Source organism: Agelaius tricolor, unplaced genomic scaffold (genome assembly GCF_023055355.1).
Source record: "Agelaius tricolor isolate 1412-34295 unplaced genomic scaffold, bAgeTri1.0.p SCAF_1, whole genome shotgun sequence".
Classification (NCBI taxonomy): Eukaryota; Metazoa; Chordata; class Aves; order Passeriformes; family Icteridae; genus Agelaius; species Agelaius tricolor.
This window is the reverse complement of record NW_027269261.1, coordinates 7,705,331-7,717,363: the sequence shown is the minus strand read 5'-3', so window position 1 is coordinate 7,717,363 and position 12,033 is coordinate 7,705,331. Positions and strand designations below refer to the sequence as shown.

General features: G+C 39.3%; 1 protein-coding gene across 7 annotated transcripts in view; it reads right to left on the bottom strand.

Moving 5' to 3' along the window:
- Positions 1–12,033, bottom strand: part of ENAH (ENAH actin regulator) — a 93,495-nt gene that overhangs the window by 37,059 nt on the left and 44,403 nt on the right. For all 7 annotated transcript variants that reach the window (XM_071421964.1, XM_071421975.1, XM_071421989.1 and 4 more), the window contains exons 2-3: positions 11,299–11,464; positions 9,744–9,921 (exon numbers count right to left, since the gene is read on the bottom strand). In XM_071421964.1, the coding sequence (XP_071278065.1) occupies positions 9,744–9,921; positions 11,299–11,464 (344 nt within the window). The remainder of the gene's footprint in view (positions 1–9,743; positions 9,922–11,298; positions 11,465–12,033) is intronic.

Sequence of the window (12,033 nt, the reverse complement as noted above, 5' to 3'; positions counted from 1 at the left end):
TAATAATGAAAAAGGAAAATTAAAAGAAATGGTCACAATGTGTCCATATTGTAGAAACTGAGAACTAGAACCAGAACTATTTTGTGCTGAAAATGCAGTAGAAATGAAAAGTTCAAACTTCAGCCAATTTAAGATCATTTAAAAGGTTTTTTTTGAAGAAGGTATTATCATGCTGCAGTAGCTGGGTGCAGACCACCACTCTCCAACCTTTTAAATCATTCTTTAGCCAACATCTGCAGAAAGCAAACACCAACCTTCATCTGCACTGGCTATTCCAACACACCTAGTTGTGAGAAAAACCTGTTCCTATAGCCTCAAACTTTGTTCCAGAGCAGGGTCCTTCAGAAAACCATGTTATCCACCAATTCTGCACATGGCAAACACGAGCAAGCCCAGGCAGCTTTGGCTTGACCAGCCTATTCCAGGGATGGGCTTCTTTCACAGCTATGCACACAGAAAAGGAAAAAAATCCCCTGCTGGCAATTAACCTGCTGGTTCCACTACTTCTTACACATTTTTGCCTTAAGGAAATGCAATCTGAGTATACCAAAGGCTTTCAGGAAAAGGGAAGTTCAGCTCCCAAGTCATTTGTCCTGTTTTCTCATGAAATTTCCCTCTGCAGCCACCCTGCTAATGAACATTATAAAATTAAAGGTACATGCCAGGTGGAAAAGCATGTTTTATCCTAGAAGGTTTATTACAGCAAGCCAAGACTACCACTTTACTGCTAAAATACAACTGCCTGGGTAGCATGACAGGTGGTATATTAAATAAACAGGAACTAGGTAGTGAAAACCTCTCTCAGAGGCTTCTGAACACTTTAAGATACCTCAGAAACACAAACCCCCATGAGAAATATTCAGATACTGCCTGGAAAAGAACTCTGATCCTTTTACAGGATCACTTTATCTTCAGAAGCCAATATAAGCCAAGTGAGAGATGAGGCTGAATGGTCTATTCATTCTGAGTTTTAAAGAAAACCTAACATCTCTCTTTTTCTAAAAAGGCACAGATGGTGCACTCTGCAGCACATTCTGACAGACAGAGGATATAATTTTATACTAATTTGTTCAGCAGCCATTCCAGTTTCAGTGCTTTCTGGTTTTTCAGCTTATTTTCTTTCACCTTTGCATCACCCTTCCTCTATGACAGTTCAGGCAAGTGTGTGGTGAGAGATGGACTGGCAATCTACCACATTAAAAATCTCAGGGGGGAAAAAAGCCCTGCATGAAGCATTTCCACCAGCTAGATGACAGCCAGACCTGGTGCTTCATGCAGTAACAATGACAATTATAGTGGCATCAGCATCAGAATGCCAACATCAGACTGCTGGGCACTGCCTGAACCAAATGAAGCATCCCCAGCATCACCCTTTTAAACCACAACCAGAGTTGGAGTTTATCAAACTCCTTAAATTTTAGCCCTAACTGACTGGTTACTTTGTACCTCTGTTCAAAAGCCAAACTATTTCAGTTGCAGAACCCTAGGAAAGCATAGGAAGGAAACACAGGGTTTGTCCTCCCTCAATGCCTTTTGTTCCTCTGTTTTGTTCCTCTTTTGTGACCGTGTTCACAGGGGTCTCAGGTTGAGGGCAGAGATGAGGATCTGACTCCATGTTTCAGAAGGCTGATTTATTATTTTATTATATATGTTACATTAAAACTATACTAAAAGAATAGAAGAAAGGATTTCATCAGAAGGCTAGCTAAGAATAGAATAGGAAAGAATGAATACCAAAGGTTTGTGGCTCAGCTCTCTGTCTGAGCCAGCTGGGCTGTGATTGGCCATTAATTACAAACATCCAACATGGGCCAATCACAGATGCACCTGTTGCATTCCACAGCAGCAGATAATCAATGTTTACATTTTGTTCCTGAGGCCTCTCAGCTTCTCAGGAGGAAAGGATTTTCCATAAAAGATGCCTGTGACACTCTCTCAGTTACCTCCTCTCTTCTGGAGTGTCACACCACACCCTACCCCACTTCTTTTCCTGCCAGCTGTATTGTATGTTATCAGTGTTGACACTGACTGATATTGAAAATATCACATTCCTGGAGCCCTAAAAATCCCCCCAAGCATCAGCTGCTCAAGATTGGCACAACACATGTCCTGCAAATTATACACTGAGCTGCAGTGGGTGTTTTCCTTTGGCTGGACAGGCTCACTTGGGAGCTGGTAACACAAGGATGGATGAAAAGGGGCAGTCAGATCATGTGAAATCTTCCTCAGAACCTCACATGCCCTAAATCAAGAAGGCAAAAGCACAAAGAAAACCTCCCACCTGCAATTACTATGCTTCAGAGTACAGCTTATTCTCACCCTAAGTTTTGAATAAATTTGCTAAGGCTGGTCAACTATCACACATAAGAATTTTAGTTTGAGGTAAAAATCTCCATTTCCTCCCCAGAGGAAAAGTTTATATAAACAACTCAGTAACTAAGAAATCCCACTCCTTCCCTTCTCAGTATGTTAGTGCCAAAACTAAGCAGTGTTCCAATTATACAGTCTGATATCCAAATCAAAGTGTGACTTGTCTTTTAGAAGTCTTTTCCAAGACTGAAAGTGGACAGCAAATTTATTTATACATTTATATGATATAAACATAAGTGACCTGGCTAATTATAATCTTTAGAAAATATTTTCTTTAAGGACAGTTTGAATACTCCTACTAAACAAAGCCCACACCACAGGCAAGAGTTCAAAGCCGCAGCCAAAAAGATTTATTTTTGTTAGGGTATATAAGAACTTACAAAAAAAAAAAAAAGTGTATTTAAATGGTTAAAGGTTTTCTGAATGAATGGAAAGCAGGCTTTTCAGAGATCTGTGCAGGAAGCAGTAAGAACAACAACTGTGGTATCCCTCTTTGATGTGCCTCCAGCTCCATTCAGAGCCTGTCCTGCTCCAGGCCATGCCAGAACAAAGGCTGGGCTGATTTTCTAACCAGCCTTGAGCAGAACCAAAACCAAGTCACTGCTCAAGCCACAGGAATTTATTTAAAATAATAGAGACAAGCTGTCATCTTCCAGTACAGATTTTTGATGCAGTATCATCAAAATACCAATGAGGACAGCATGGGTTAGAATTTTTTAAAACCCAAGCAGATACACTGAAAGAAACAAAACAAATCTAGCCATATATAATGTACTGATCATCATATCAGTGTAAAAGTTTATTTTATGACACATAGCCTCCCAACTGGTGTTATGGGTTTATATGCAGGAGCATGATGGCCAAAAACTAGGGCATTAGCTAGTGACAAAATCTTCTCTAGTACTTCTGTTAGGGGGAATCATCTCCCAGCCAAGGCTGCCCCTCCCTTCAAGCCCCTGCTTCACTCACAGCTCCCTTCAGCTGGGTTAATTCACTCATCACTCCAAATTTCAAACTGAACACTTTCCACGTCAATCCACAAGCTCTTTTAACTTGATCAAGGCAATAAAAGGCAACAAGAACAACAAAACTATTCATTAAAGCACACGTGAATTTAAGTAGAGCTAAGCCTCCTATCAGTGCCAGCAGAAGCCCCTATCAGGGCCAGCAGTGCCTTGGAAACCAAGCTCTGATAACCTGGGAGCCAGGCTTGGCTCAAACCCAATTTTCTGGGGGACATCAGCAGCTCCCAGTGTCCCTCTGCCACCCTCCCATGCCCAGGGCCACAGCTTCACCAGCAGGAACTGCAGCTGCTGGATCAAACTACAATAGCACAAACATAAAGGAGCAAATATTGAAGTTAAATCTATCAATAGCATCCAGTGTGGGATATTTAGAGCTCCCCCTCCACCCTCAGCTGTGCCAAAATTTGATTAAATAGCAATGTTATAGGTGATGGCTGTCATTACTGGGGGATATAACACTACAGAAATGAGCCTACCCAAGGTGTATTTCACAGCTATCTTCATGGCTTTCATGAAAACACCCTGCTCCCAAAAGCAGATTAAATCTATCTACAACTTCTACTGATAATATTTTTAAAGACAACACTATAAACCCCCACCTGTAAAATATGCTGACATTCATCCATGTTTATGAAACAAAACTTTATCCAGAAATTAATGTGCTTCTATTAATATTTGCCATGCAGTTTAGACCAGCTACCAGATTTTAATTAAATCCTTCAGATTGTTCACCTAAAATTTCATGCTTTCACATGATACACCACTAATTCTGAAGAACCAAAAGAAAAAAATCAGCAACACCATACAGGCAACTCTTAAAAGTTTGTATAACTCTGAAAACTTAGCAACCCTCCCTTCACTTCCAAACACCACAGCCAACACTGATGATGCTTTCACTAATCTTATCTGCAATTACAATGCAGAGGAAATACTCTGCCTAATAAACAGGTAGAACTTCCTGCAGGATCAGCATTTTGGCACATAAATCAGGATTACCTAATCAGTATCAGCTATTATAAACACCTAGAAACGACCTAAAAAAAAATTATTTAATCAATCCCACATTTAAAAGGAAGGGAAAAATCTTGTTAGCAAGACCAGAGATATTATCCAACATTTGACAACACAGGTAATAAAAATACCATCATGTTACTCCTGTTCTGACAGGGAGTGCTGACAGCCTGTTCCAGAGGCTTGCTAAGAGTACAGGTACAGCATCATTACTTCACTGCTGTAGAATTTTTATTCTCCCAAAACAAGTTTTAGCATGACATGAACCAAAGCAGTACAAAGAAAAGCACCCCCCAAGCTCCACTTTTCTCATTTCAGTCTTCTGCAGTCTCTCTATATATTCCAATTAGGCAACCCCAATTTTTGTTTCAGTTTGCATTTCCCAAAGATATTAAATTATTCAATCCATTATTTGAGTGCATTCCTCTATCAGCAAGGATTTAATTACCTATCTCTGCTGGAAGAGAAGGGACTGCACATTAATGTACAGCTGTGAATAAAGATTTGTTTATTTAATAACTGGACAAACTAACTTCTAAATTTACTCATTCAAGAGAAACTCAAAAAACTTGAACCACAGGGGCTTTTTCCCCTCCAAGGTCAGAAGGATAAAATAATGAGACCTTGGAAACAAAAAAACCCCTCTGGTTCTTTTTCTTCCTCCCCATTTTCCTACAAATTACACTGTGATCTAAGGCAACACTAGAACAGATGCACTGAAGCCCTTCATGACCTTGCCTCTATATCCAGAACATTCCACAATCTTTTCAAGAACCAATATATATATATAACTGCTACAGATTAGCACAAAAAGCATCACAAATCTTACATCTATGGAATTCTATGAGAAAGAATGAAAATAGATTGATTTACTGTTGTCACATCCTTGCTTCAGTTCTTCTGCTGCTTTCATCTTCTGCAACAAACAACTCCCAGGACCTGCCCAGGTGCAAATCACACATCTAGAAAGCCCACAGTTGGTTTCCTATTCTCTTAGCAAGGCTTTCCTGAGGTTGAAGACAGATGCCACACAAAGCAACACTGATTCCAGCTGAACTGGGAGGTGTTTTTTGCAGCAGTGCTGAGTATGATGCTCCTTTGTTCCTCCCAACACAAGCTTCCCTTCCGTGACCTTATTCCTTCAAAGAAATAATCCATTGTCTCACACATCAGAGAATTCTCAGCTGTCTGATTTCCCTTCATTGAAGCTTTTCTCTCATTCCAGAGCCACTTTGATTGCAACAATGAGCCCTACTTAATGCAGATATGAAAATTTCCTTTGTAATGCAATGCAAAACCTTTGCAGCAAGCTGTCATCTCCAGACAAGGCAATTACTGAATATCTGAACACACTGCACACAGCCTAAGAGCCAGAAATCCTCTCCATTTGACCTCTTAAACTTGATGACATGCATTTGGCATTTGATGAAGGTGTCACTTTTGACCATGTCAAACAGTTATTTAATGTAATGAGTAGTAAGTCTTTCCAAATTTTCCCAAAATGAGGGCAGGAAATAAAACCTTGGTTCACTTTTAATGTATTTCTGAAACAGTGTGGGGCAGGAACCTGCAATATTCAATTTTATTTAATTATTTTTATCTAATTCTCTTTAAAATTCCAGGACAAAATGCAGTCCTGTGTTGTCCTACTCTTCTGGATTTGCTGGTTGCCTACAATCTGCCCAATTAGCCTGCAGGAAAATAGGGTTTGCTAATGCAGTCATTCGAACCAGAACAGAGCTAAAATAAAATAAATTCCTTTAAATAAGCAGAGTTCAACCACTTGAGAAGTTAGCACGTTCATTTATCAGACCTGTAACACAGGGAGAGGATAAAATCCTACATCAGCAGAGCATCTGCAGCAGTTTCACTGAGAAGGCAGCCATTGCTTCCCAGCCCTCTGAGACAAACCTGCACTGGTTTCTTAGCAGAAAGCTGCCACTTGCAGTAAAGCCTTTGCTCTTAACTTCAGAGATTCTCACTCTGAACTCAGCAGAAGGACAAAAACCTGTCCCTGAGAGCTCAGCAGTGCCTCGACTCCAGCACATCCACTAGAGGGAGATCCTAAATTAAACAAGCTCCAATTTTGCCAGCAGGCAGCAGAACAGCTGAGGATGCCAACTAAAAGATCAATGGCATTTTTCAAATATATGCAAGAGAAGGAGACCACGATTTAATTTTATTTTAAAAAGAGAGAGCCATACCCAACAGCTGACTTGCAAACCAAAAGGATGTACACAACTTAATCTTTAATGTCCCTCAGAAGTCATTTAGATTTCTGTGAACCCTTGCATAAAATTTAAAACTCATCTGCAGCTTTATGAATTTCTGAATAGTATGCTCAGCTAACATTAAAACTGCTTTCCTTTTATGAATAAAATACAACATAAAATAAGGGAGCTAATAAAAGAAATTGCCAAAATGAGAAAGCACAGCAGAAAATAAGGATACCGCAAGAATCTAACTTTAACTGGATGCAATTCTATAATAAAAGGGAAGCTATCTACGTAGGATCTCTTTCTTTTTATTTCAGTTGGAGGTTCTATATGCCATTTTGGATACACTAGGAAACACAGCAATTTATTTAAACTAACAGAGACAAGTTGTCATCTTCAAGTACAGATTTTTGAAGCAGTGTCATCCAAACACCAACAAGGACAGCATGGGTTAGGAATTTTTAAAAGCCAAGCAGATACATTGAAAAAAACAAAACTAATCATATATAATGTATTGATCATCATATGTCAGTGTAAGTTTATTTTATGACACATACCCTCTCAACACCTTTTCAGAAAGAGTAATTTGTTTATAAAAGAGAGGCAGCTGCAATCCATTTCCTAAAATGAAGAGCTAATATTAGAGCCTCAGAGCCAGTGACCTGTCTAAGTAAATATTCATCTATTTCAGAGATGCTGGGGCAGGGAACCTAACACCAAGGATTCATTTCTAGCTGCACTTTTAGGAAATTATACCAGCTACAGAGAAACAAAATTCACTGAGCTTTGAGCAAGGAGCACAATTAATGAGTTTCTGAACTGCAAGCCACTTAGCAACCTATCTCCATTATTGAAGCAGCATGTTCAGAAAGATACTTCTTCCACTGACACAGGTCAGAAAAATTAAGTAATATCTACATCAGACAGTGACAAACTTCCCAGCTGATAAAACCTGTTGACAGTAGTCCAACACAGAAACATTATGAACATTTATCTTTAAACATTGTCTGGGAGTGAGATGAGGCTGAGAGAGCAATTCCCTGTGCCTTATTAGGAATTTTTTTTTTAGAAGCAGCAGTGCAAAACTGCTCATCTGTTGAAACAATGCTGATAATGTGAAGGTTTGGGTTTATTTCAGCTGGATGGAAGCTAGAGCACCTCTGTGTCTGTGGCACAGGTGACAGCTCCTCTAAAACCAGCACAGCCCTTGGCTGACAGCAGCCAGGGAAGAACAATTATCTGCTTTGCTCACCATTAGCTTGTGATGCAGCTAATTAATGCATTTTGACTTGTGCCTGCTGCTACCACCGAATTAAATTCACAACAAGGAGAAACAAAGTGACAATGCTGTAATTCAGAAATATTTAAAGGTTAACCCAGTCACTTTCAAACATAGTTACAAAGCTTAATTCGTGTCAATCTGAGAATTGTGGAGAACAAACCAGAGGACAACAGCACTGTAGTCAGCAACCAGGCTGTGATAAGTCATACACAGTTATGAAATTTTACAGTCATAAAATTTTAGTTTTATCCAAGTCTTTACAAAGTGAACTGGCATCTCTGTTTATAATAAAATTTCTACTACTGAGCAGTATAAAAATGCAGCAGCCCACAAATACCTTGTATAAAGTAGGAAGAGAACAAGTCATTAGACAAATTACAAGCCACAAAATTTAAAAAGGACACATTTTGTCTAAGTAAGAAATGAGCAATGCCATGCCTGCCTATGTCATTTCAACCTCTCTAGCAGCTCGGGTTCAGTGTTATGAGGAGTTAAACTGAACTACAAAGATGTGCATTTGCATATATACACACTGAAACACAAATTCTTCAAGTACAGGTAATGGGAAAGAACTTGAACCCCTCAAATCTGTGGTTATTACCATCAATCAGGCCTTTTCATCAAAAGAGTACGAACCAACACTTCATATGTTCCCAAATACTGGCTGGGAGACAGGTGATGAACAGTCAGAATGCATGAAAAGTTTACAGCTGAGTAACCCTTAGGGAAAGCAGAACTGAGGGATGTAGAAGAGACCCAGCTGAGAGGTGGGAGACTGGGAATCACAACTGGGTTACTTTAGCAGGCAAAAAGAAACCTCCTAACTCCAGCTACCATTTCTATTTTGGCCTCCTGTGTTGTGTAACAATGTAAGCACTGCAGAATTTATCATCCACAGCCTAGACAGATTAGTTTCAAAAGGTAAGTCTTGAAAGAACTACCAGAAAAAACACCAACTTGATAAAACCACCTTTTTTGCTGTAGCTGAGACAGCCCTGGTATAGTTATCTACAGCCTCTCTTCTACACCAGAGAAAGGAAACTGGCACACAAGTACTATCTCTTGTTACACAGGCAATCTTGAAACTTTAATGAGGACAAAAGAATTCTATTTGGTTACAAGAACACAAAAGACTCTCAGTCTTTTAAAAGAAACTCCCTCTGTGTGTGTCACAGTGTTATACTGATCAATTTGCTGTAGAGCCTACCCAGAATATGTTACAGATATCAGCAGAATACTGACAGGCAGGGATTTTTCCACCACTGTTTTAAAGCCTATGTCACCCTGAACTTCAAACAAATGAAATTATAGACCTGGTGTCTAAATTGTATGTGCTCATCTGAATGTTAACCCTGGATTCAAGACTCTGCATGGTAAAAAGTGCCAGAGAATTGCAAAGTTTGGAGGAAAAACACCTTCACAATTTTATAATAAACCAGTAACCAGTGAGAAGCAAAAATACCAACACACAATAGGAACCTGGATGTGTCTAGAAATCGTGAAAAGTATCTTCCTTATGCTTCTTGGGCAGGTCTTTTTGTTTTGCTTCCTTAAAAAAAAAAAAAAAAAAAAAAAAGGCAAAGCCAGCAGTTTCTGTATCTAATATAGAAATATGTAAATTGATTTACTTGCTAGGAAGTGCAATTACAGAGATGCCAGTTCAGTTGAGAAGCACTGTTAAGAAGCAGTAATTAAGCAGACAAAACATCCAAATAATTCAAACACCTAGAGGCTTATTTATGATTAAAAACAAGACTTACAGACTTTTACACATAAACATTTGAATTTTGCTGTATTGGAGCAATCTTAGGGGAAGAAAATAAGTGAAGAGCCTCTTACCAGCTTCCTGTGAATTTAATACTTCTAAGGCATGCATCATGGCACTTGCGAAGACATTGGCATCTTCTTTGCTGCCAAAATTCAGACCATACACTTGCCTAGCATCACGCCACTGGTGGAAGGTCTGTGTAGCCTGATTGTACTTCAGCCCTTTTGGAATGGCACAATTTATTACCACCTGTAATCATTAAAAAAAAAAAAATAAATTTACTTAAATTTAAAATTGCTGTTCCAGCAGAAGTTTCAGCTTTGTGTAGATTTTGTTCCCTCACCACGCGGGTTAATTCGTGAGCCATAATCTGTGAAACACAAGGCTGAAAGCACAAAACATTTCAATTTTGATTCCAACACTGTCTGTAATCAGTGGTGGGAATACACAAGGGGACTAATGAGATATTTTGTATCAACTTTTGTAGTTAAAGTGTTCTCACTTCAAAAGATGCAGCCATGTTTCCTAACAGCAAAATGCAGTAACATCAGCAGCAGATTACTGAAACACACATCTGAAATGCTGAAACTCATTTTCCCATGAATTTCACAGGGTATTTGTTGGGTTTCTTCTTTAACCAAGTTATCACCTTCTCCCTGTGGCTGCTGCACCCCTTGGTTAGCACAGCTTTGCTGGATTTGTACCATGGATCACAGGGTATTGTTTTGCAAGATTGTTGTGGCTCACACAAAAGAGGAAAATTTGAGCTATTAGGGCAACCATTTACTACAAGCCATCCACTAAGAGGATCCCATTGCACTTGGATAACTATATCCTCTCACCTTTTTCTGCTGAATAATGGGACAAAAAAAACCCCAGATTCACTCTCAGATGAATGCACAGAGACCATTTATTACTTGGAGTAAGTATTTAGTAACCAATCACACAGGGGGTTACCAGTTTAGGCTTCAGGTGTGTAATAAATGACCAAAACCAGACCAAAATAATTCTTTTAAATGGTAGGAGGGAGGCAGGGAAACAAATATTAGCAGCTTTCCTCAAACAAAAGAGTAGGTTTTAACCCCATCCCAAGTATCCTATGGCAGAGCACATTTACAGACAGAGTGCTAATTTGCCATTTAATGATGATCCAGTAACTTCATCAAGGAAATAAAGATGTAATCCCTGTTACTCCCTTCTCACTCTCTTTAAGTGGTAGATGATCAGCATTACTAAACATCAGAAGGTTTTTTTGAGCAAAATGACCTGGGGAAATGAGACATCATGCATGCAAGTTTCCATGAGGTAGGAAGAGCTGAAAGAACTGCTGGTGTCTACACAGGCTGCAGCTCACAGTGCAGAGTGGGGGAGAGAAGCTTCCAGGTTGCCACTTTGCCTTAAAAAGAACCAGATGACTTCTGTGTACACCACTAGCCTTTATAAATAGATATCTGTAGGAAGGAATGGCAAAAGGACTATTGCCTTGGGGGTATGCAAAGTGCTTAGTTCACAGGGAAAAAGCAATAAAAGTTCTGCTACTTCAGTTAAAAAAGCCACGATTTTTTAAAATTGGTCCCATAATTTTGCTGAAGACTTAATATTCTAAATTTTCAGAGCTTTCCTCACCTGATGATCCTGAATCTTCCTGCCCACTACTCTGAATGTGTTGTTGCCTGTGTGATGATAGATGTGAACTCTGCTGAATCCAGTTGATCCTCCAGCTGGTACCCATTTCTTGTTGGCATCATCGTAGACCATGACAGCAGCTCGTGCTTGGCAGATACTCTGTTCACTGTTAACATACAAAGTGGAGGAGAAAATGAAATTACTTGTGGCAAAGCATCATCTTTCTGGTTAAGTTGTTTTAGTTTAAAATGTTAAAGCATTAGCCCTTGCAACTTGCTGAAATTCCACCTTTCTGAACACAAAACCACCGGGACTTCGAGATTTTGCTTATATGAGTTCATTCTGAAAAGCTGTGGTGCAGACAGACAGGCCTGACAACTAATAAAAGAGATCAAGAAGGTATTCACTTCTTCTTTTTGCACTTTTTCCCCCTTACAGTTTTTTCCCCCTCCTTTTCCTCACCACCAGCCATCAATTTTCATTAAATGCCACAACCGTGTACAAAGCTTTCTGCAAAGAGCAAAGAATCTGGAGCTGCACAAGCTTCATACAATCTACACTTCCCAGTGGAAATTACTCCTACAAGAAATGAGAATTGGAAGGCCCTTGCACATTTTAACATATAGACAAGAAAACAAACACAGGGAATAAAGTCCAGCACAAAATTTTCATCAGCTCACAAATGAAACACATTTTGGTTTTGACATATTTGACAACAGTTGACACCCAGATGTA